At 39.9% G+C, this 26273-nt stretch overlaps 1 protein-coding gene across 5 annotated transcripts in view; it reads right to left on the reverse strand.

Annotated features, from left to right (window-relative positions):
- Positions 1-9443: 9443 nt before the first annotated feature.
- Positions 9444-26273, reverse strand: part of agap3 (ArfGAP with GTPase domain, ankyrin repeat and PH domain 3) — a 402421-nt gene continuing 385591 nt past the window's right edge. For all 5 annotated transcript variants that reach the window (XM_061979365.2, XM_061979364.2, XM_061979366.2 and 2 more), the window contains 2 exons: positions 16845-17100; positions 9444-13462 (listed from right to left, as the gene is read on the reverse strand). In XM_061979365.2, coding sequence (XP_061835349.1) covers positions 13232-13462; positions 16845-17100 — 487 coding nt within the window. In that variant the 3' untranslated portion in view covers positions 9444-13231. The remainder of the gene's footprint in view (positions 13463-16844; positions 17101-26273) is intronic.

Here is a 26273-nt window from a genome sequence, read left to right on the forward strand (position 1 = left end):
CACCTGGCGAGCGACGCGGAGGCCCGAGCGGCGCATGGTCCGTGGCGTCCACACTCCACTGACGTATGGGCAGATGCATCACATCTCCCAGGATAAACAAGCGCTGGGTTTCATCAGGGCCATCATAGCTTTAATTTGGCTGCCTAATGAGTCAGATCCAGCGGCGGAGATAAGAGTTGTCAGAGGCTCGGCTCTAATGAATTTCTTGCCACTTGTAATCAAGGTTGCCTGTCTGAGAGGAGGGGGGGGGGGATGATTAATGGAACCCTGGAGGATTCCCTCGGCCCTCAGCCTTCATTACAGCTAATGCATTCTCAGGCAAATTAACAGAGAAACGCTGGCAAAAGCCAACGGGGGGGAAAAAGGCGAAGGGGAACGCGGCCGGGTGATGCCAACGTTTATGTCCAACAAAGCCGAGAGAGAGAGAGAGAGGGGAGGAAATGGAGACGTGATCACATGATGATGGAGCTGCGCTTGATGAATGGATGCTGAGGTGTAGGAGGTCTACGGGGGAGAAGCAGGGAGGAACATAATTACTAGTTAAAGAGGTTCAAAGGATGTAACAGGAAGCAAATGTCTCTGTAATGTAGCATATGCAAATGAGACAGCTCATTAGGCACCGCCTCTTTAATACAACATTTATGTTGTGATGCTGCATGTTTGGATCAGATGTTGTGCAAATATGAGACATCCATCAGCCTCAGAGACACCTCCGCAATGCAGGAGGTGATTTGTCTGAGAGGAGGTGGGCGGAGCGGAGACCTCCTCGCCGGTTAATGGAACACACAACATGGCTTAAATTGTTGCCCGGTGATTAGTCACTTCCTGTCTGAGAAGTACGGCGTGGCCAAGAGGGGCAGAGGAGGCCGAAACACGGAGATGATGCAAAGACAAACACAGGATGGAACAAATGCAACAGGAAAATGCTGCTCGATAACGAAAAAGGTCCTCGAAATTTTACGATATCAAAAAGCAATCAATTTGTGTAGCGAGTAATCGTGTTTGAAAAACTTTTACCTTTTCATTCCAAAAACGTTCTTCCTCTTCATCCCACTCATGTCTTCGAAAACAGTTTGGCTCCTGCGTGCTGGAAAAGATTTTAACAATAAAGTAACGTAAATTTATGATCTTTATTTTCACACCGAATTACTGTAAATTAAAAATCTGTACCATTGTTATTGTCACAGTAAATGTCTGGCTATTTAGCTGCCAGCTTTTTGACATAAAATCTACGGTCGTGTCTGCATGGCCTGCATGTGTGTTCTTGTGAATACAGCAAAATCGTGGTGACATACATACAGGTAAAAGCCAGTAAATTAGAATATTTTGAAAAACTTGATTTATTTCAGTAATTGCATTCAAAAGGTGTAACTTGTACATTATATTTATTCATTGCACACAGACTGATGCATTCAAATGTTTATTTCATTTAATTTTGATGATTTGAAGTGGCAACAAATGAAAATCCAAAATTCCGTGTGTCACAAAATTAGAATATTACTTAAGGCTAATACAAAAAAGGGATTTTTAGAAATGTTGGCCAACTGAAAAGTATGAAAATGAAAAATATGAGCATGTACAATACTCAATACTTGGTTGGAGCTCCTTTTGCCTCAATTACAGCGTTAATGCGGCGTGGCATGGAGTCGATGAGTTTCTGGCACTGCTCAGGTGTTATGAGAGCCCAGGTTGCTCTGATAGTGGCCTTCAACTCTTCTGCGTTTTTGGGTCTGGCATTCTGCATCTTCCTTTTCACAATACCCCACAGATTTTCTATGGAGCTAAGGTCAGGGGAGTTGGCGGGCCAATTTAGAACAGAAATACCATGGTCCGTAAACCAGGCACGGGTAGATTTTGCGCTGTGTGCAGGCGCCAAGTCCTGTTGGAACTTGAAATCTCCATCTCCATAGAGCAGGTCAGCAGCAGGAAGCATGAAGTGCTCTAAAACTTGCTGGTAGACGGCTGCCTTGACCCTGGATCTCAGGAAACAGACTGGACCGACACCAGCAGATGACATGGCACCCCAAACCATCACCCAACCATGCAAATTTTGCATTTCCTTCGAGGTCCCAGAGTCTGGAGGAAGACAGGAGAGGCACAGGATCCACGTTGCCTGAAGTCTAGTGTAAAGTTTCCACCATCAGTGATGATTTGGGGTGCCATGTCATCTGCTGGTGTCGGTCCACTCTGTTTCCTGAGATCCAGGGTCAACGCAGCCGTCTACCAGCAAGTTTTAGAGCACTTCATGCTTCCTGCTGCTGACCTGCTCTATGGAGATGGAGATTTCAAGTTCCAACAGGACTTGGCGCCTGCACACAGCGCAAAATCTACCCGTGCCTGGTTTACGGACCATGGTATTTCTGTTCTAAATTGGCCCGCCAACTCCCCTGACCTTAGCCCCATAGAAAATCTGTGGGGTATTGTGAAAAGGAAGATGCAGAATGCCAGACCCAAAAACGCAGAAGAGTTGAAGGCCACTATCAGAGCAACCTGGGCTCTCATAACACCTGAGCAGTGCCAGAAACTCATCGACTCCATGCCACGCCGCATTAACGCAGTAATTGAGGCAAAAGGAGCTCCAAACAAGTATTGAGTATTTTACATGCTCATATTTTTCATTTTCATACTTTTCAGTTGGCCAACATTTCTAAAAATCCCTTTTTTGTATTAGCCTTAAGTAATATTCTAATTTTGTGACACACGGAATTTTGGATTTTCATTTGTTGCCACTTCAAATCATCAAAATTAAATGAAATAAACATTTGAATGCATCAGTCTGTGTGCAATGAATAAATATAATGTACAAGTTACACCTTTTGAATGCAATTACTGAAATAAATCAAGTTTTTCAAAATATTCTAATTTACTGGCTTTTACCTGTATATACGTATATATACATATACATATATATATATGTATTGTATACATATATACATATCATATATATATATACATATATATACATACATATATATACATACATATGTATATATATATATATATATATATATATATATATATATATATATATACACATACATACATACATACATACATATATATATATATATATATATATATATATGTATATATGTATATACACATACACACACAGTACAGGCCAAAAGTTTGGACACACCTTCTCATTCAATGTGTTTTTCTTTATTTTCATGACTATTTACATTGTAGATTGTCACTGAAGGCATCAAAACTATGAATGAACACATGTGGAGTTACGTACTCAACAGAAAAAGGGAAAATAACTGAAAACTGTCAGGCTTGGACAAAGGAAGGGACTCAGATGCAGAGATGGGATTCTTAATAAAGCTTTTATTTTGAAAACTCTTTAACCTCCAGAGCAGAGTATATTCAATTACTATGAGTCACAAAAAACAGACAGCGAAAAAAGGTTCCAAAAAGGGAATAATCAAAAGGAGGAAATACGAAAATAAAGACAAACTATAATTAGCGCCGTATCTGCTATAAAAACTTTAACAAAAAAAATGCTCCAACAGGAGGAAGAAGATAATGACTATAATAATTACTACTCTAATCTTATTCTAATAAATGCAAACAAAAAATCACTCAAAAACGTTGAGGAAGGAAGATCATTAGGATAAGTCATAACTCACCACTGCGGTTGAAAAAAGGCGAGATAACAAAAGTCGCTCAGAGGGAGGACAAAAAGTTAACTCAAAATTACAGCGTGGGAATTTGTGGATCCAAGGAAGTAGACGTGGGACGAGGCAATGCATGGACATGAACAAGGATGCTAGACAGGCACGAAAGCTCGAGACAATCTGGCACAGAACAAGGGGAGGCATGGGCTTATATGGAACATGAGGGTAATGGGAAACAGGTGGAAACAATCAAGGGTCAGGGATGACGTCAGACTGGTGACACAAGAGGAAGGACCCGTGATCTGAAACAAGAGGAGTTGCTTTTCAAAATAAAACATGCAAATCACAAGACAGAAAAAACCAAGACAAGACTTCCCTCACCACGGTGTGACAAAAACATGTTTTATATTCTAGTTTCTTCAAAATAGCCACCCTTTGCTCTGATTACTGCTTTGCACACGCTTGGCATTCTCTCGATGAGCTTCAAGAGGTAGTCACCTGAAATGCTCTTCACTTGTCATAGTTTTGATGCCTTCAGTGACAATCTACAATGTAAATAGTCATGAAAATAAAGAATACACATTGAATGAGAAAGTGTGTCGAAACTTTTGGCCTGTACTGTATATATTTACTGCGATGAGGTGGCGACTTGTCCAGGGTGTACCCCGCATACCGCCCAAATGCAGCTGAGATAGGCTCCAGCGACCCTCCACGACCCCGAAAGGGACAAGCGGTAGAAAATGGATGGATGGATATATATATATATATATATATATATATATATATATATATATATATGTGTGTGTATATAAATTTTATTTTTATTTAAAAACATTTTTAAAACATTTTGCGGTTTTCTTTGTTTACTCTTATTGTTTTAAGTCTTCAATGATGCATCGGTGGTGAGGAAGGTGCTTACATTGTACACAGTACAAGTAGGAGGGGGATTCATATGGCCCCATTTGTGACTGTTTCACCTGACACATGAAACGTGACAAATTGCACTATCCACTTTAGCCGGCAGACGGCAGTAGAGCGTTGAACATCTTGAAATGTGTTTTGTGGCAATTCCAACTGTGAACACATTATGCAGGGTGGCACTTTCCATCATTTTCGGCAGAGATCACATTGCAAAATTATTAACCCCTTCCTTTCTGTACAGTGCAATATTTTTTTATTTTTTTTAATAAAATCCTGATAAATTTCCACAGCAGTCTCATTGCTAACATGTTCTGCTCCCGAAAGAAGTTGACATTTTACACCAATTTAGTTTTTGTGTTATTGCAAAGACAAAGCAGCTGTGAGGAAACATGACTTCACTTCCGAGGCTCTTGTGGAGCACGACTCAGCGCTTCCACGTGTGTGAAAGGAGTGTGGGGAGAGGAAGAGGGGAAAGCAGGTGATGAAGCACAGACAATGGTGGTGGGACAAGAGGGAGGAAGAGGATGAAGATATGGTGAGAGGAGATTATCTGCAAATAAGAAGTGGATTAGCACACGGAGATCTTTCACTTTGGCCTCAGTGACACTAAGCTGCTTCTTTATCTTTAATCCTCTTCTTCGCCTCTGTTGGAGACGCCAGGAAGCAGGAAGTTGATTTTAGTGGAAGAATCTTCACTGAGCTGACACATCTTCTCCGTGATGGACTTGAAGGAAGAAAAGCACTACCGGGTTGGGACCAGCAGGGGTGCTGTTCTTTCATTATCTGCTCATTTTGACATCGACATACAAGAAAACATGCATCCCCCAAAATATGTCAAAATTATCCATCCATTTTCTACCGCTTGTCCCTCTCGGAGTGGCGGAGAGTGCTGGAGTCTATCCCAGCTGCATTTGCGGGTACACCCTGGACAACCATACCATACCATACCATAAGAAGCTGAGAGCTACTTTTATGGTGTCCTTGTTCTGATGATGAACTTATATGATGACTGTATTATGCTGATAGTATATATTTGTACCATGAATTGATTAACGTGGAGTTCCATCCATCCATCCATTTTCTACCGCTTATTCCCTTCGGGGTCGCGGGGGGCGCTGGAGCCTATCTCGTGGAGTTGAAAAACCTATTTGGGTGTTACCATTTAGTGGTCAATTGTACGGAATGTGTACTGTACTGTGTAAACTGTACTGTTTCATATCATGTATTCTCTTCCTTTGCAATCTGCTAATAAAAGTTTCAATCAATCAATCAATCAAGTGGCCACCTCATTGCAGAAAAACAACTTTCACACTCTAGGGCCGATTTAAAATGACAAAATAGTTTTGAACTGAAACATAATAGTTATTTAGATTTTTTCCATCCATCCATCCATCTTCTTCCGCTTATCCGAGGTCGAGTCGCGGGGGCAGCAGCCTAAGCAGAGAAGCCCAGACTTCCCTCTCCCCAGCCACTTCGTCCAGCTCTTCCCGGGGGATTCCGAGGCGTTCCCAGGCCAGCCGGGAGACATATTCTTCCCAACGTGTCCTGGGTCTTCCCCGTGGCCTCCTACCGGTCGGACGTGCCCGAAACACCTTCCTAGGGAGGCGTTCGGGTGACATCCTGACCGGATGCCCAAACCACCTCATCTGGCTCCTCTCGATGTGGAGGAGCAGCGGCTTTACTTTGATCTCCTCCCGGATGACAGAGCTTCTCAACCTATCTCTAAGGGAGAGCCCCGCCATAATAATAGTTATTTAGATTTTTTTAAATAGTTGAATTCCAAAATTGTGTTTTTATTTGTGGGGGAAAAAAAGAAAACCTTTTTTCTAATCTGAGGTAAAAGTTGACATTTATCAACAACACCCAGAAACGCTGGGTGTTGTTGGCTCGGCTGGGCCCGAGCTTGTCTAAGATGGACTGATGCAAAGTGAAAAAGTGTTCTGTGGTCTGACGAGTCCAAAATAGTTTTTTCCGTCTGTTTTTAGTGGTGTAAAAAGTTAAATGTTCTGACAAAAATGTCAAATTCAGTTCAGAAATAGTTTTTTCTATAAAAAAAAAACCCTGAAATCTGAATTTAATGTTATAAACAAAAATCAAAACTGAAGTTCAAAATTTATTTTTCCGAACAAAACAAAACAGACTAAAATAAATGTTATTGAAACCTGCTCATTTCGACACTCTGAGGACTGGCTGACATCCCCCCCAAAAAAACGAAATTGAAATTGAAACTGAAACTAAAACCATTTCCTTGTTACTTTTATTAGAGACGGATGGATAATTAAATATTTTTGTTGTTGCTGTAAAATATACAGTTCTGTCCGCCCAGATTAAAATCAAGGAAGTCCCGATCAGATATTGATATCGGTCCGATATCAGCAAAAACACGACACCCACTGGCTTGTCAAATGTCCGATACAGGAAGTCCTGCAGCATGTTTACTTGGCAAAGCTTAGTCAAATCATTCACATAAGGTAAACATGGTAGGCTATAGGCTACAAGGAGCTTGCAGCTACACAGCAGCTAAGCACACAATAGCACTCAGGCTGGACTAGCTAATAAGTACCCTTAATTGAACAATATTGCAGTCTAAAATGGCACATTAGTCATTATAAACAAGTATCAAATAATTATAGTTGCACATTACTTAAACATACAAAGTCTCGAAGGCAGAATTTTACTAGAAAGTATCCAGTAACAAATGTGTCCGCATCATTCGACTAATCATTCTGAGCCTAACTTAATAAATTATTGTGGCCACTTGGTGTTGCCTGAAACAATTACCCCTCCGATTTACTTAAAGACATGATGAGTCCATTCCAGTTAATAATACATATGTTAGTGTTTTTAATACCTACCATTGTTCCGAGTAATTTCACCTGATCAAACCTTCTCTAATATTTTACACAGCAAAATACAAATATGTATGATTCATGATGATATTTCGGATTAAATAGCGGTATCGACCAATGTTCACAAAGTCGTGTTGGGACACAGTTTGCTACAAAATGTTATAGTCATACCTAACACTGTTTTTGTTGTATGTGCAGTAGACTACAACAACCAACCTTCCAAACAAATCCCTTTTCAACCTATATTCAATTGAATAGACTGCAAAAACAAGATACTTAACGTTCAAACTGGTAAAATGTGTTATTTTTTGCAAATATTAGCTCATTTGGAATTTGATGCCTGCAACATGTTTCAAAAAAGCTGGCACAAGTGGCAAAAAAGACTGAGAAAGATGAGGAATGCTCATCAAACACTTATTTGGAACATCCCACAGGTGAAGAGGCTAATTGGGAACAGGTGGGTGCCATGGTTGGGTATACAAGCAGCTTTCATGAAATGCTCAGTCATTCACAAACAAGGGTGGGGCGAGGGTCACCACTTTGTCAACAAATGTGTGAGCAAATTGTCCAACAGTTTAGGACCATTTCTCAAGCAGCCATTGCAAGGAATTTAGGGATTTCACCATCTATGGTCCGTAATATCATCAAACGGTTCAGATAATCTGGAGAAATCACTGCACGTAAGCGATGATATTACGGACCTTCCATCCCTCAGGCGGTACTGCATCAAAAAGCGACATCAGTGTGTAAAGGATATCACCACATGGGCTCAGGAACACTTCAGAAAACCACTGTCAGTAACTACAGTTGGTCGCTACATCTGTAAGTGCAAGTTGAAACTCTACTATGCAAAGTGAAAGCCATTTATCAACAACACCCAGAAACGCCGCCGGTTTCGCTGGGCCCGAGCTCATCTAAGATGGACTGATGCAAAGTGGAAAAGTGTTCTGTGGTCTGACGAGTCCACATTTCAAATTGTTTTTGGAAACTGTGGACGTCGTGTCCTCCGGACCAAAGAGGAAAAGAACCATCCGGACTGTTAGGGCGCAATGTTCAAAAGCCAGCATGTGTGATGATATGGGGGTGTATTAATGCCCAAGGCATGGCTAACTTACACATCTGTGAAGGCACCATTAATGCTGAAAGGTACATACAGGTTTTGGAGCAACATAAGTTGCCATCCGAGCAACGTTATCATGGACGCCCCTGCTTATTTCAGCAAGACAATGCCAAGCCACGTGTTACAACAGCGTGGCTTCGTAGTAGAAGCGTGTGGGTACTAGACTGGCCTGCCTGTAGCCCAGACCTGTCTCCCATTGAAAATGTGTGGCGCAATATGAAGCCTAAAATACCACAACAGAGACCCCCGGACTGTTGAACAACTTAAGCTGTACATCAAGCAAGAATGGGAAAGAATTCCACCTGAAAAGTTTCAAAAAATGTTCTCCTCAGTTCCCAAACGTTGACTGAGTGTTGTTAAAAGGAAAGGCCATGTAACACAGTGGTAAAAATGCCCCTGTGACAACTTTTTTTGCAATGTGTTGCTGCCATTAAATTCTAAGTTAATCATTATTTGCAAAAAAAAATTACGTTTCTCAGTTCGAACATTAAATATCTTGTCTTTGCAGTCTATTCAAAGAATATAAATACCCAAGACATGGGTAACTTACACATCTGTGAAGGCGCCATTAATGCTGAAAGGTACATACAGGTTTTGGAGCAACATATGTTGCTATCCAAGCAACGTTATCATGGACGCCCCTGCTTATTTTAGCAAGACAATGCCAAGCCACGTGTTACAACAGCGTGGCTTCATAGTAAAAGAGTGCGGGTACTAGACTGGCCTGCCTGTAGTCCAGACCTGAATCCTGGTTATTATGGCAATGTTTTTATTTTTAAGCTTATTTTGCACTGAATAGGAAGTTAATGTTTTATTCACGCTGCTTAGACAATACTACAACACACTCAATTTCATTCCCAAATATGGACAAACATTCTGAACATTTAGCGAGAGATCCTCCTACAAAAGAAAACAGGAAGCAGGAAGTAGGAATAAAGGAGTAGTAGCGTGCAGTACTTGTTTTCCCCTGAAGGAGGGGAAGGCTGCATGGTTTTATTGAATGTTTATTAATGAGTCAACAGTCAGCCAAGCACACAACAAGTTTTACTCTTTAGCTTTTTGCTTCAACGTCATAAAGAAATAAGAAAAACCAACAAGAAACGAACCCAAATAAAAATATTTACATACTGCATTATAAATATGTCAAATGTACATCATTATACACAAGTAGCAAAGATGGCCGTGTTGGGGCCAAAACATGGCGAGTACCATTCCAAACAAAAATGGAGAAACAAAGAAAAGCAACATGAAAATATGGCTTGTGGTTCAAGAGGCTTTTTGAGCCAAAAGCAGTTTTGTTCCATCAAATATTTACAAGACTTCAATGTTGAGGGGGGACAAATACGCTGACTACACTATTTGGAATAAACAAGTCCTAAATAACAATAAGGCCAGTATTACAGTACGAAGTTACAGTACGTCTAACAATGCAATCTGCTGGAGTCCGTGGCTGCAAACATGGAATCTTTGTTGGAACGTTCACTGACTAAAGTCTCCTCAGTTCTGCTTGTGAGACATTCAAGTCACCGTTAAAGCAGCACTTTGCTGAAATGACCAAGTCACCCCAAGGCCCGTTTGGGTCTTTGGAAACAAACCTGCTTGTTATCCTTGCGGTCCGATGGGAAAAAAGCACGCATCGTCACTTTTATCAAGAGGGTTTGTTTTTTAACTTATTTCACTTTCAAATTCAGTCACAAAATGTTGATTTAGCCAAGAAAGGAAATAATTCATCGGACTAAAATGGTTCGGTTTGGACAATAAGAAAACCTCTATCTTGGAATTTCAGTTTTCACATACGAAACTGTCAGGATAAAAAGCTCTGCATAAAAAAAATAAATAATCAACAATTAGACCATTTTTTTATATGAAAAGAAAACTTTCATCTATCCATTTTCTACCGCTTGTCCCTTTTGGAGTTGTGGGGGGTGCTGGAGCCTATCTCAGCTGCATTCGGGCAGTAGGCTTATTTGAGATAAATATTTATTTTTTTAACTTTTAACCAAAAAACAAAACATTTTGGGTCCGTGTACCTTCCGTTCATTCTATTTCCAATTCTGAAACGCAAACCAAAAAACAAAATTAGGGCCGTTTTTCAATTTTTATTATATATGGCAGATTGTGGTTGATTTTCATTAAAATATTGCCATAAAATTAGATTTTGTGCTGTTTTCCTTTTATGGATTTGTATTTTTCCAGATAAACACAAAAATCTAATAAATGTTCATCCAAAATGCAAAAATGCGTGTTTATCTGTGGAAATTGAACCGGAAGCAGTATTTTAGCTTTTCCTTTGCGTTTAGCATGTTTTTAGCATAACGCTAACATCTTTGGTCCGTGTACCTTCCTTTCATTTTATTTCCAATTCTGAAACGCAAATCAAAAAAACAAAATTAGGGCCGTTTTTCAATTTTTATTATACACGGCAGATTTTAAAACAAACAAAAAAGGGTTGATTTTCATTAAAATATTGCCTTGAAACTGGATTTTGTGATGTTTTCCTTTTATGGATTTTAATTTTTCCAGATAAACACAAAAATCTAATATAAATTAATCCAAAATGCAAAAATGCGTGTTTATGTGTGTGATGACAAATTGAACCGGAAGCAGTATTTTAGCTTTTCCTTCACATTTAGCATGTTTTTAGCATAACGCTAACATCTTTGTTCAGCAGGAGTCCTATTGTCCTTTTAAAAAGCCTCATGAAATAGTTGTCCAACTTTTGTTTCAGAAATGAAAAGAGGAAAAATGGTCTGAAATTTGTTTTTTTGATTTGCATTTAAGAATTGGAAATAGAATGAACGGAAGGTACACGGACCATTTTGGAAATTTCATTTTGTGTTTTGTTCAAAAAAGTTGAATTCTTAGAATGAAAAAAAACAAAAACAGATCCAAAAATATATTTTTATACAAAAAAAAGATGAGAAAAATGAAATTTCTATTTGAAAAAAATTCTACAATTATTATTTCAGTTCCAAAGTTGTTTTCAGACAAAAAAAAATCCTAATAAAAAGTTGAAAATTCAGATAAACATTTTTTTTGAACTTATATATTTTCCACAATAGTTTTTCAAGTTAAAACAACAATAAAGGTGCCAGCGTTATGTTACACAATGCAAACATTAGATTTTTAGCTCCTTAATGTTCTGTTAAAAAATGTATTTGTTAATCCGAAAAAAAATTCGAGAATTAAAATTTTCTCTTTCAACATTTTTTTGTGAACAAGAACAAGAATCCAAATAAAATGTAAAAAATGTAGGCGATTTTTGTATCTTAAATTTTTCCACCCCCCTAAAATTGTTTTTCAAGAAGAGATGGCTCAGGTGGCAGAGCGGCCGGCCAGAAAACTTCCTGGTTTGAATCAAGCTTTTGCCATCCGAGTCACTGTCGTTGTGTCCTTGGGCAAGACACGTCACCCACATTGGCCTAATTGTAGTTCAACATCTAGATAATGGGTTTCTCACTGTAAAGCGCTTCGAGTCATTAGAGAAAAAGCGCTATATAAAAATGACTCACTCTTCAATGAACAGTGTCCAGAATACAAAATGTTTTGCTGTTTGGAGAAAAAAAAATTTCAATTCCAAATTGTTTTTCCAAAAAAAAACAGCCGAAATGGAATTTGACGAAAAAAAATTTTTTTTACGAGAAAACATTTCAGCATTAAACATTTTTTTGGGGAAAAAAAAATGTAATCCAAATAAAAAGTTTAAAATCCAGATGTACAAAAACCATATGAACTTAAATTTATTACCAAAAATAGTTTGTAGCATATAATAATTTATATAATTGAAGACAGAAACGTGATACGTGCTTTTCATCCATCCATCCATTTTTTACCGCTTGTCCCTTTTTGGGGGTGGCAGGGGGTGCTGGAGCCTATCTCAGCTGCATTCATCCAACAGATAACGTAAGCAAACGCAAACTTGTTTTTTTTCCTTTTCACCCAAACTTTAAATTTTTGTCCAAAATCCTACTAAATTCCTCCCTTAGTGATGAAATAATAATAAAAAAGTTGTTCTTGATTAGCAAACTAGACAAAAGAATTGTGTTGTGCGTTAAAGAACAGTTGCCACGGTAACCCTCACGAAAGGCCGGTGAACGCGGAGGAAAAAGCACAAATTGGTCACAGTGTGAACTTTGTGGCCTCCTGCTTCAAAACTCAACAAAAAAAATGTAAAAATTCAACATTGGCTTCGTTTGCACCTGAACGTCTCATCTGGAGTCACTCGAACGCATCTTTTTGCTTCGCAGGCTGACAGGAAAGGTGGCGTGGACGCAAAGAGGAGGGGCTTACGTTGGGTTTTAATGAGGCTAAAAATACACAGATGATGAGGTCACTCACTTGTACATGGGACGACTCACTGTCATCACACAAAGTGGCGTCTGGCGACAAAGACGTGGTAATGACACCAAACCGACGCTCTCAATCAAGTGTGAATGAGTGATGATTGAAGAGGCTACGGCGTGGCCATTAAACATCGGCGGCGTCTTCATTCCTTCAGTCGGTCACGTGCGCGTTACGTCGAGGACGGTCGTCGCCTTCCTTCCAATCACCTCCTTTATTCACCTCGCCATTATTTGCTGAGTGTTTGTTGTCGTTATTTCGGAGCGTTTCATTCTCCTGGCGCACGATTAGTTACATGGAGGTGAAAGGGAAAAAAAACATTTAAAGCTCCAAGGCCAAGAAGAAAAAGTCCATCGTGGAGACGAGGGGGCGGAGTTAGTCTACATGATGCTGATGCTGCGGTTCAGCTCGCACTGAGCGTTGTTGTTGATGTTGGGGTTGGCGTTGCGGTTGCTGATGTTTCCTCCTGCGGGCGTCGACGTCAGACCGCCGGCGTCGTTGGGGCAGCCATGTTGGAGCAAGATGTCGGCGCACTCCTGGCTGCCGGCTCGCCTGCCGTAGGACAGCGGCGTCTGGCCGCGGGCGTCCCGGCTCTTCACGTCCACGCCGTACTGTTAGGAGGAAAACATCAATATTTAAAGGGGAACATTATCACAATTTCAGAAGGGTTAAAACCATTAAAAATCAGTTCCCAGTGGCTTATTTTATTTTTCGAAGTTTTTTTCAAAATTTTACCCATCACGCAATATCCCTAAAAAAAGCTTCAAAGTGCCTGATTTTAACCATCGTTATATACACCCGTCCATTTTCCTGTGACGTCACACAGTGATGCCAATACAAACAAACATGGCGCATAGAACAGCAAGCTATAGCGACATTAGCTCGGATTCAGACTCGGATTTCAGCGGTTTAAGCGATTCAACAGATTACGCATGTATTGAAACGGATGGTTGTAGTGTGGAGGCAGGTAGCGAAAACGAAATTGAAGAAGAAACTGAAGCTATTGAGCCATATCGGTTTGAACCGTATGCAAGCGAAACCGACGAAAACGACACGACAGCCAGCGACACGGGAGAAAGCGAGGACGAATTCGGCGATCGCCTTCTAACCAACGATTGGTATGTGTTTGTTTTGCATTAAAGGAAACTAACAACTATGAACTAGGTTTACAGCATATGAAATACATTTGGCAACAACATGCACTTTGAGAGTGCAGACAGCCCAATTTTCATCAATTAATATATTCTGTAGACATACCCTCATCCGCTCTCTTTTCCTGAAAGCTGATCTGTCCAGTTTTGGAGTTGATGTCAGCAGGCCAGGGAAGCTAGGGTCGATATTCTTCTCTTGATCATCTTCGGTGGCATAAGGGACGGTGTGAGCCAAGACATCCAGGGGGTTTAGCTCGCTCGTCTGCGGGAAAAAACTGCCGCCATTGCTTGCCGTGCTACCGAGGTCCTTTGTGCCTGAATTGCTCACACACTCCGGCAGATTCAATGGGGGTCTGGCGGCAGATTTCTTTGACTTTATCGTTGGAAATGCATCTGCTTTGAGTGTCGCAGGATATCCACACATTCTTGCCATCTCTGTCGTAGCATAGCTTTCGTCGGTAAAGTGTGCGGAACAAACGTCCAATTTCTTGCCACTTTCGCATCTTTGGGCCACTGGTGCAACTTGAATCCGTCCCTGTTCGTGTTGTTACACCCTCCGACAACACACCGACGAGGCATGATGTCTCCAAGGTACGGAAAACAGTCGAAAAAACGGAAAACAACAGCTGATTTGACTCGGTGTTTGAGAAAATGGCGGATTGCTTCCCGATGTGACGTCACGTTGTGATTGAAAGATAGAATAGAAAGGCGTTTCATTCGCCAAAATCCACCTATTTAGAGTTCGGAAATCGGTTAAAAAAATATATGGTCTTTTTTCTGCAACATCAAGGTATATATTGACGCTTACATAGGTCTGGTGATAATGTTCCCCTTTAACAGAAGACTTGACAATATCACTCATTTTTTCCTAAAGAATACACATAATTAAAACATTAGATGACTAAAGAAAATATCTGTTTACATATTTTCTTATTTGATTTCCTGTTTATTTAAACAATTAGAAATATTTTGAACAGCACTTTTTAAAAACATATTAAAATAAAAACTGGAATTGACAAATCCATAAATAATATATATATATATATATATATATATATATATATATATATATATATATATATATATATATATATATATATATATATATTATTAATAAATTAATAATAATACATTTAGATTAAAAAATAATTAAAATAGATAACTAGGGACTACATATTCATATTCTTTTAAATAATTTAGTTAACTAACTAAATTAACCAATTCAAACTATGTGTACATATATATATATATATATGGTGGTGGTAGTATTATGCTCTGGGTCTGTTTTGCTGCCAATGGAACTGGTGCTTTAAATGGGACAATGAAAAAGGAGGATTACCTCCAAATTCTTCAGGACAACCTAAAATCATCAGCCCGGAGGTTGGGTCTTGGGCGCAGTTGGGTGTTCCAACAGGACAATGACTTCAAACACACGTCAAAAGTGGTAAAGGAATGGCTAAATCAGGCTAGAATTAAGGTTTTAGAATGGCCTTCCCAAAGTCCTGACGTGTGGACAATGCTGAAGAAACAAGTCCATGTCAGAAAACCAACAAATTTAGCTGAACTGCACCAATTTTGTCAAGAGGAGTGGTCAAAAATTCAACCAGAAGCTTGTGGATGGCTACCAAAAGCGCCTTATTGCAGTGAAACTTGCCAAGGGACATGTAATCAAATATTAACATTGCTGTATGTATACTTTTGGCCCAGCAGATTTGGTCACATTTTCAGTAGACCCATAATAAAGTCATAAAAGAACCAAACTTCATGAATGTTTTTTGTGACCAACAAGTATGTGCTCCAATCACTCTATCACAAAAAAATAAGAGTTGTAGAAATGATTGGAAACTCAGGACAGCCATGACATTATGTTCTTTACAAGTGTATGTAAACTTTTGACCACGACTGTATATATATATTTTGAGATGTATATAACATATATAAAAAATACTTTAAAAAAAATAAACAATTATAGAATAAAATAAAAACTGTTTTTTTGTTTTTCAGACAATCAGCATGTATTGTTATTATAATGTTAATTTACATTTTTGTGGCCAAAATGCCATACAATATATTGACAGCAGCCCAATGAAGTCCTTGAGTAAAATCAAATGTCCCAACATGGGATCCATTATTTAAATTAGTTTTAACTATTAAATGAACCTAAGATATGACTTCTTTTATCTTTGTGGAAAATATTGGACACAATGTGTTGTCAAGCTTGTGAGATGCGATGCACGTGTAAGTCACTATTGTTCATTTTTTAAATGTTTTTTTATTATTTTTTTTTTATAAATGGCTGTGATGATAATGTCAATGAGGGATTTCTAATCACTGCTATGTTGGAATTGTTATTCATATTGATACTGTTGTTGATATTATTCATTTTTGTTTGACTACTTTTGGATTGTTTTGTGTCATGTTTGTGTGTCCTCTCAATTGCTCTGTTGATTGCTATTTTGAATGGTCTTGGGATTGTGTTATTATTGTATTATTGTGTATTATTTTGTTGGACTGATTAATGAAAAAAAATTTAAAAAAGAAAAGAAAAAAGTCCCAAACCATTTAAAGACTAAAATGTGCCAAATTAATCCATTAAAAATATGTTAAATTTAAAAAAACATTCAAATAAATCAATTCAAATGGTTTGTGTCTGGCTTCAGGAGAGTTTCTAAAAGTAAACCAATATCACCATAATGTTGTGATAATTCAATTGAACAATTTCTTAGAAGTATAATTGAGATCCCGTGTGAAGATGGCGGTTGTATTAAGTCAGCCAGCAGCAGCTGATTTAACGTCGCTCCTTCTCCAAGCCGCACGTCTAAAACCCGACCATGTGTCTCACCCAGATGAGCAGCTGTGTGATGACCACGTTGGCCATGGCGCAGGAGAGATGCAGCGCCGTGCGTCCGTCGCCGTCCCCGTACGTCTCGTTGACCTCCTCCTTGGTGCCGTGAGCCAGCAGGACCACCACCAGCCTCAGGTCGTCCTCCACCACCGCCCGCAGGAGCTGCTGGCCCAAGGGCACGTCGGACTGGGGCAGGCCCACCAGGAAGAGCTTCTGCTCGTATTTGGCTCGGATCCAGCGCTCCTTCTCCTCCCTGGAGAGGAAAACACTTTTACTATTTGGAATTTGAAATAGTGGTTCCGTCACATACAACTGTAGACCACCACAACACAACCCACTGGGCATCTTCCACTTCTTGTTGTCCAAAAAAGGTCTACACTCTCAGATAGCATTTTTGCCCGATGTTAAGAACAGGATTCAAAACAGACTTATGAAAAAAATGCTGCAGTTGCTAATGAGGCCTTCCTGCGCTTATCCAAAAGGAGACTGAAGGCCGCGCGGCATCACAGTGAAGAATGTGCAGTATAATAGTTCAAGTCAAAATACCACTGATAGTCACACACATACTCGGTGTGGGGAAATTACCCTCTGCATTTGACCCATCCCCTTGTTCCACCCCCTGGGAGGTGAGGGGAGCAGTGAGCAGCAGCGGTGGCCACGCCCGGGAAACATTTATGGTGATTTAACCCCCAATTCCAACCCTTGATGCTGAGTGCCAAGCAGGGAGGCAATGGGTCCCATTTTTATAGTCTTTGGTATGACTCGGCCAGGGTTTGAACTCACGACCTACCGATCTCAGGGCGGACACTCTAACCATGCAGTGTAAGCTAACGTTTCTGGCCGTGTCGCTAGAAATTGTACCTCCTAAGCGTCACCAGAATTTACCGCGCCATGAAAAAGGTGCATAAAAGCGATCCGAGCGTTACTCCGATAAATCATCATACCCTACAAAAAAAGGGAACTCGTAACGTGAGTGGGGGGGGGATGAGTAGTCGCTGGTTTATGGAATCTTCAGACTACAAGTCACAAATTTTCCTACGCTTTGAACCCTGCCCTTTATACAATGCGGCGAGTTTATGGATTTTGCCAAGCCACGTGTTACAACAGCGTGGCTTCATAGTAAAAGAGTGCGGGTACTAGACTGGCCTGCCTGTAGTCCAGACCTGTCTCCCATTGAAAATATGTGGGGCATTATGAAGCCTAAAATACCACAACGAAGCTGTACATAAAGTAAGAATGGGAAAGAATTCCACCTGAAAAGTTTCAAAAATTGGTCTCCTCAGTTCCCAAAGGTTTACTGAGTGTTGTTAAAAGGAAAGGCCATGTAACACAGTGGTAAAAATGCACCTGTGCAAAGTGTTGCTGCCATTAAATTCTAAGTTAATGATTATTTGCAACAGAAAAAAAAAAACGTTTCTCAGTTCGAACATAAAATATCTTGTCTTTGCAGTCTATTCAATTGAAAATAAGTTGAAAAAGATTTCCAAATCATTGTATTCTGTTTTTATTTACCATTTACACAACGTGCCAACTTCACTGGTTTTGGGTTTTGTACACCACCAGTTCCTGCTGGGATCAAACCCACCTTGAGAAGTGCATTAACCTCTTGAGGCCCAAGCTGTTTATTTACATGCTTTTTTTGATTTCTCTTTGCTATTTGGGCTTATTGGACCCTAATTAGAATAAAAACTAAGAATCATCTTTTGATATGATGTACTTAGTCCACAATTAACAAACGTGTACTTCATGTTTAGTGACATGATAAATCTTATTTATACACTTTTTTTCTCAAATTCCATTGTATGTTATATACTCTTCTGACACCACCAGATAGCAGAATAAGTGTCCACATAAGGGCCATAAGACCCCAATTCAGTAGTGTACACAATTTTGGAAATAAGAGCTAAAAGGTGCTGTCCACGTATGTGGCCAACTAAGCCTTTAGAGGTTAATAATGCTGCGTGCCATAGGGCAGTGGTTCTCAACCTTTTTTCAGTGATGTACCCCCTGTGAACATTTTTTTAATTCAAGTACCCCCTAATCAGAGCAAAGCATTTTTGGTTGAAAAAAAGAGATAACGAAGTAAAATACAGCACTATGTCATCAGTTTCTGATTTATTAAATTGTATAACAGTGCAAAATATTGCTCATTTGTTGTGGTCTTTCTTGAAGTATTTGGAAAAAAATATATAAAAATAACAAAAAACTTGAAAAATAAATAATTATACAATTATAAATAAAGATGTCTACACATAATCATCAACTTAAAGTGCTCTCTTTGGGGATTGTAATAGAGATCCATCTGGATTCATGAACTTAATTCTAAACATTTCTTCACAAAAAAATAAATCTTTAACATCAATATTTATGGAACATGTCCACAAAAAAATCTAGCTGTCAACACTGAATATTGCATTGTTGCATTTCTTTTCACAGTTCTTTTTGACAGACATTTTAGTGAGGGTCAAACCATCATGGCATGGGAGAAACTCTGGGTTTATGGTTATGAATGGAATAGCCTACTTGATCTGATGTTCAGTTTATGAACTTACATTCATATTTTGTTGAAGTATTATTCAATAAATATATTTATAAAGGATTTTTGAATTGTTGCTATTTTTAGAATATTTAAAAAAAATCTCACATACCCCTTGGGGTACGCGTACCCCCATTTGAGAACCACTGCCATAGAGGACAGTAACATTGTCCATGGAAATGTTCTACAATATTTTATTATTAGGTGACGGAGGAGGAAGTGGCTTGGAGAAATGTACTGTAAAAGTTCATATAAGGCGCCCTGTCATTCACTGATTGTCTGTTCATGCAAAAGCGGGGCCCCGTACAGATCTCGGGGGCCCTACGCATGGCGCGTGAAGGAACAGCTCTGAACGGACAGCAAGAAAGTGACATATTTGTCCTCCTGAGGGCGCTACACTGAGTGACATTTAGCGGAGTAAATTAGGATGGAGAGATCACAGAGCAATCATATTTAGGAGCGCCATCTTTGTAAAGGTTACAACGCTCGTGTCGGTTGCAGACAATACGGAAGAAGAAAAAGGCGTTTTAAAAATTTTTTTTATCAGCACTGTCGCCTGTCAGTCTGAACCTGTGGACCCCCTCCCACAAAAGAAGCAGCATGGCTCGCCGTCTCCCTCGAGGCGACTCGGGCCTCCAGCCCGATCGATGGCGCTGAATGGCCGCCAAGAGAGGAACGGGATGCTTCCTGCGGGAGAGAATAGCCGAAACGTCCTCTATCGCCATCTATTGCGCTCCCATCTTGACCTCCATTCTGCGGCGGCAGATAAAAAATCAATACGTGAATGACTGAGCATGCCCGGTGTGCCGCTGACCCCGTGACCCCGTCAGCGGCGTGCGATAAGACGGCACCGTTGTTTGGAACGGTGGATGAGTGACATGAGCGGAGGAGGTTTGTATGGACACGTTGAATGCCCCGCTGCCTCGGCGCCGACAAGACTCTCGGGGGACCCGGCGGCCGCGGTGTCGAGCTGACGACCATTTTCTAGCATCTGACTCACACTCTGCTCACTTCATTTGTGCCTTCGCATGGACCCCCGTCACAGACTTTTAACGACACTAAATAAGGTCGCCGAGGTGTTGATTTAGCTAAACCGCAGAGATGTTAATTGGTTGAGTTTGAGTTTGAGTTTATTTGGAACATGCATGCATACAACATGATACATCACAATTTCCAGTTTCTCTTTTCAACATGTTCGAAAAGGAGTAGGAAGAAGCAGAGCTTATTTAATCCTACCCCTTTTCTTATACAAAACAGTTGCTAAAACTTTTGTTCACTTCCTGTTCTCAATTTATTCAGAATATACTCCATAAGTAATCACAATAAAAATAAATAAATAAATAATAATTGGTGAAGTAAGTTATATTTCATATGATGAGATGAGTAAGATTATTTTGAGAATGAATGAATGGATGGATGAAATACATTCAGAATGTTTATCATGGTTCTTCTTTGTACTTTGTAAACACTTTAAGCTTGAAGAGTTATTTGAAGTGGATCATATTAGTACATTTAGTTTGATTTCTTTGCTTAATCCATTCCATGATTCAATTCCATATACAGATATACTGAAGGTTTGAAAAGCCTACAGAAACCCACTACTACCGACCACGCAGTCTGATAGTTTATATATCAATGATGAAATCTTAACATTGCAACACATGCCAATACGGCCGGGTTAGCTTACTAAAGTGCAATTTTAAATTTCGCGCGAAATATCCTGCTGAAAACGTCTCGGTATGATGACGTCAGCGCGTGACGTCACGGATTGTAGAGGACATTTTGGGACAGCATGGTGGCCAGCTATTAAGTCGTCTGTTTTCATCGTATTCTGGACATCTGTGTTGGTGAATCTTTTGCAATTTGTTCAATGAACAATGGAGACAGCAAAGAAGAAAGCTGTAGGTGGGAAGCGGTGTATTGTGGCCGACTGCAGCAACAACACAAACACAGCCGGTGTTTCATTGTTTACATTCCCGGAAGATGACAGTCAAGCTTTACCATTGGCCTGTGGAGAACTGGGACAACAGAGACTCTTACCAGGAGGACTTTGAGTTGGATAGCAGACACGGTACCGTGAGTACGCATGCAGCTGCGGCTTCCAAACATTTGATCGCTTGCCCATACGTGCGTGCCGCTAAGTGCATGTCACGTAGGTAACTTTGGGGACTTTGGGGAAATATATGTGCTGTATGAACTTTGGGGAGGTGAACGGTACTTTGGGCTGTGGGATTGAGTGTGTTGTGCAGGTGTTTGAGTTGTATTGGCGGGTTATATGGACGGGAGGGGGGAGGTGTTTGTTATGCGGGATTAATTTGTGGTATATTAAATATAAGCCTGGTTGTGTTGTGGCTAATAGAGTATATATATGTCTTGTGTTTATTTACTGTTTTAGTCATTCCCAGCTGAATAACAGGTCCCACCCGCCTCTCACAGCATCTTCCCTATCTGAATCGCTCCCACTGCCCTCTAGTCCTTCACTCTCACTTTCCTCATCCACAAATCTTTCATCCTCGCTCAAATTAATGGAGAAATCGTCGCTTTCTCGGTCCGAATCGCTCTCGCTGCTGGTGGCCATGATTGTAAACAATGTGCAGATGTGAGGAGCTCCACAACCTGTGACGTCACGCTACTCGTCTGCTACTTGCGGTACAGGCAAGACTTTTTTTATCAGCGACCAAAAGTTGCGAACTTTGTCGTCGATGTTCTCTACTAAATCCTTTCAGCAAAAATATGGCAATATCGTGAAATTATCAAGTATGACACATAGAATGGACCTGCTATCCCCGTTTAAATAAGAAAATCGCATTTCAGTAGGCCTTTAAGTATTGTACGTGCATACAAATGTTTTAAATTACATTTTCCTCTAAGGTTATATTTCTCCTCTTTTGTTGAGAAGAATTGTTGTACATTCTTAGGTAGCAGGTTATAATTTGCTTTGTGTATAATTTTAGCTGTTTGCAAATTCACTATGTCGTGGAATTTCAGTATCTTTGATTCAATAAATAAAGGATTTGTATGTTCTCTATATCCAACATTATGTATTATTCTAACGGATCTTTTTTGTAACACCGTTAGTAAATGAAGTGTACTTTTGTAGTTATTTCCCCATATTTCTGCACAATAACTTAGATATGGTAACACTAGCGAGCAGTAGAGAATATGAAGTGATTTTTGGTCTAGAACATGTTTTGTTTTATTCATTAGTGACGTGTTTCTTGCTACTTGATGTTGTATGTTTTTTACATGAGATTTCCAGTTCAGTTGGAGGCAGGCAATAATTGGAGATATTTGAAAACTAACTTTGTTTAAACAGGACTAATGGAGTGCATGCGAAAGCAGACAGCAAAACATTTAAAAACTTGTATAGTGAAACTTGTTAATGTCGGAATGGCTGAATCACGTTGCTATAAGCCAGGGGTGTCAAACTCAGTTTAGCTCAGGGGCCGCATGGAGGAAAATCTATTCCCACATGGGCCAGACGGGTAAAATCATAACATGATAACTTAAAAATACAACTACAAAACCCAATACCAGTGAAGTTGGCACGTTGTGCAAATGGTAAATAAAAACAGAATAAAATGATTTGCAAGTCATTTTCAACCTATATTCAATTGAATATACTGCAAAGACAACATACTTAACGTTCAAACTGGTAAACTTTGTTATTTTTTGCAAATATTAGCTCATTTGGAATTTGATGCCTGCAACATGTTTCAAAAAAGCTGGCACAAGTGGACAAAAAAGACTGAGAAAGTTGAGGAATGCTCATCAAACACTTATTTGGAACATCCCACAGGTGACAGGCTAATTGGGAACAGGTGGGTGCCATGATTGAGTATAAAAGCAGCTTCCATGAAATGCTCAGTCATTCACAAACAAGGATGGGGGGAGGGTTACCACTTTGTGAACAAATGCGTGAGCAAATTGTCCAACAGTTCAGGAACAACATTTCTCAACCAGCTATAGCAAGGAATTTAGGGATTTCACCATCTAAGGTCCGTAATATCATCAAAAGGTTCAGAGAATCTGGAGAAATCACTGCATGTAAACGATGATATTACGGAAATTCGATCCCTGAAACGTTTACTGAGTGTTAAATTAAGTTTCTCAGTTCCATCCATCCATTTTCTAACGCTTGTCCCTTTTGGGGTCTCAGTTAAAACATTAAATATCTTGTCTTTGCAGTCCATTCAATTGAATTTAAGTTGAAAAGGATTTGCAAATCATTGTATTCTGATTTTATTTACAAATTACACAACGTACCAACTTCACTGGTTTTGGGGTTTGTATATTGATCCTTATGTATAGTAGTATTTTTTTCTCAAAATGGTTGGCTTCTTTTTAGAATATGGTGACATTGAACTGAATGTCTCTATTACAATACCACTGTCTTACCTCAAAGTTGTCAACAAAAAAAATGGCATGTAAAATCCCACAGAGAGTGGAGGTGTTTTAGTCATGCTAACGTTTCACGAACAGAAGACTTTCACCAGAAGAAGATAGGAACAGTTAGCATACTTCAAACATGGGTAACAAAATCCATGATTTCCAGCAGACGATATAGCACGGAGCTCTGCAAAGGCCACGACAATGTTCAGTACGTAGGTGTTGAAATTGTGTTGTCTACGCATGGTGCAATCGTATGTGCGCAATATGTATTATTTACTGCAAATTTTTGGGTTTTTTGGTTGTAGCTGTATGTTGAAATGGCGCCACTGAAGTGGCAGCTGGTTGCATCAGCGCTGTTCTTTTTTAATGTCTTTTACGTCCTTTGATGTTTTCCCTTGTTTTCATGTGTTTTATCTTATTTTAGTACCATTTTTTTGTATGTTCACTGCAATTACATAATTTCCCAATTGTGGAATGAATAAAGTCTATCCTATCCCATACTATCCCTACATTGGGGCGGCATGGCGTAGTGGGTAGAGCAACCGTGCCAGAAACCTGAGGGTTAAATAAATGATAAATGGGTTGTACTTGTATAGCGCTTTTCTACCTTCAAGGTACTCAAAGCGCTTTGACACTACTTCCACATTTACCCATTCACACACTGATGGAGGGAGCTGCCATGCAAGGCGCTAACCAGCACCCATCAGGAGCAAGGGTGAAGTGTCTTGCTCAGGACACAACGGACATGACGAGGTTGGTACTAGGTGGGGATTGAACCAGGGACCCTCAGGTCGCGCACGGCCATTCTGCCACTGCGCCACGCTGTGCAGGTTCGCTCCCCGCCTCTTACCATCCAAAAATCGCTGCCGTTGTGTCCTTGGGCGGGACACTTCACCCTTTGCCCCCGGTGCCACTCACACCGGTGAATTGAATGATGAATGATAGGTGGTGGTCGGAGGGGCCGTTGGCGCAAATTGCAGCCACGCTTCCGTCAGTCTACCCCAGGGCAGCTGTGGCTATGAAAGTAGCTTACCACCACCAGGTGTGAATGATTGATGGGTGTTACATGTAAAGCGACTTTGGGTACTTAGAAAAGCGCTATATAAATCCCAGTTATTATTATTATTATTATTACATCAAGCATTTATTCATCATTTCAGTTCAGCATTGGAGCATTTATATGCAATTTCTACAGAAATCTAATTTTCCACTTCATCTTCTTCTAACTCCGCCCTTTTTTTGTCTGCCTTCTTCTACCACAGATTTGGTCAGAATTAGAGATGTCTGATAATATCGGTCTGCCGATATTATCGGCCGATAAATGCTTTAAAATGTAATATCGGAAATTATCGGTATCGGTTTCAAAAAGTAAAATGTAAGACTTTTTAAAACGCCGCTGTGTACACGGACGTAGGGAGAAGTACAGAGCGCCAATAAACCTTAAAGGCACTGCCCAGTCACATAATATCTACGGCTTTTCACACACACAAGTGAATGCATTGCATACCTGGTCAACAACCATACAGGTCACACTGAGAGTGGCCGTATAAACAACTTTAACACTGTTACAAATATGCGCCACACTGTGAACCCACACCAAGCAAGAATGACAAACACATTTCGGGAGAACATCCACACCGTAACACAACATAAACACAACAGAACAAATACCCAGAACCCCTTGCAGCACTAACTCTTCCGGGATGCTACAATATACATGCCCCGCCACCCCCCTCTCCTCCAACCCCCCCCCCCCCGCCCCCCCCAACCCCGCCCACCTCAACCTCCCCATGCTCTCTCAGGGAGAGCATGTCCCAAATTCCAAGCTGCTGTTTTGAGGCATGTAAAAAAAATAAAAATGCATTTGTGACTTCAATAATAAATATGGTTATGTTTTCCATAACTTGAGTTGATTTATTTTGGAAAACCTTGTTACATTGTTTAATGCATCCAGCGGGGCATCACAACAAAATTAGGCATAATAATGTGTTAATTCCACGACTGTATATATCGGTATCGGTTGATATCGGAATCGGTAATTAAGAGTTGGACAATATCGGAATATCGACAAAAAAGCCATTATCGGACATCGCTAGTCAGAATGAACCATTCCAAATTCCAAATATTCAGCTCATTCTTGACATGTTCTTGCAGCCAAAGTAGATATTCACTATAAAAAATGTTTTCATTATCACGTTGAATTAAAGAAGACCTATTATGGAAAACCAACTTACCTATTGGTACTGCTGTTGTATACGTGGGATCTGCATAAATCCTGAACATTTTAATCAAATCACGAAGAAATTGCGGCAATATTTATATTTACTTAATACTTCCGCCAATCCAGCCGTTTGGAATTTGCTCCTTTTGTGATGTTTTTGTTGTGTGTGACAAAAAAAAAGTGTATTTTATTATTCTCATATTCATTGTTTAAAATCCTCGTGAAGTGGACTCTGTTATTTCTTCATCCAATGTGTTAAATCCTTAATGTCGCATGT

Source organism: Nerophis lumbriciformis, linkage group LG19, assembly GCF_033978685.3.
Source record: "Nerophis lumbriciformis linkage group LG19, RoL_Nlum_v2.1, whole genome shotgun sequence".
NCBI classification, from domain to species: Eukaryota; Metazoa; Chordata; class Actinopteri; order Syngnathiformes; family Syngnathidae; genus Nerophis; species Nerophis lumbriciformis.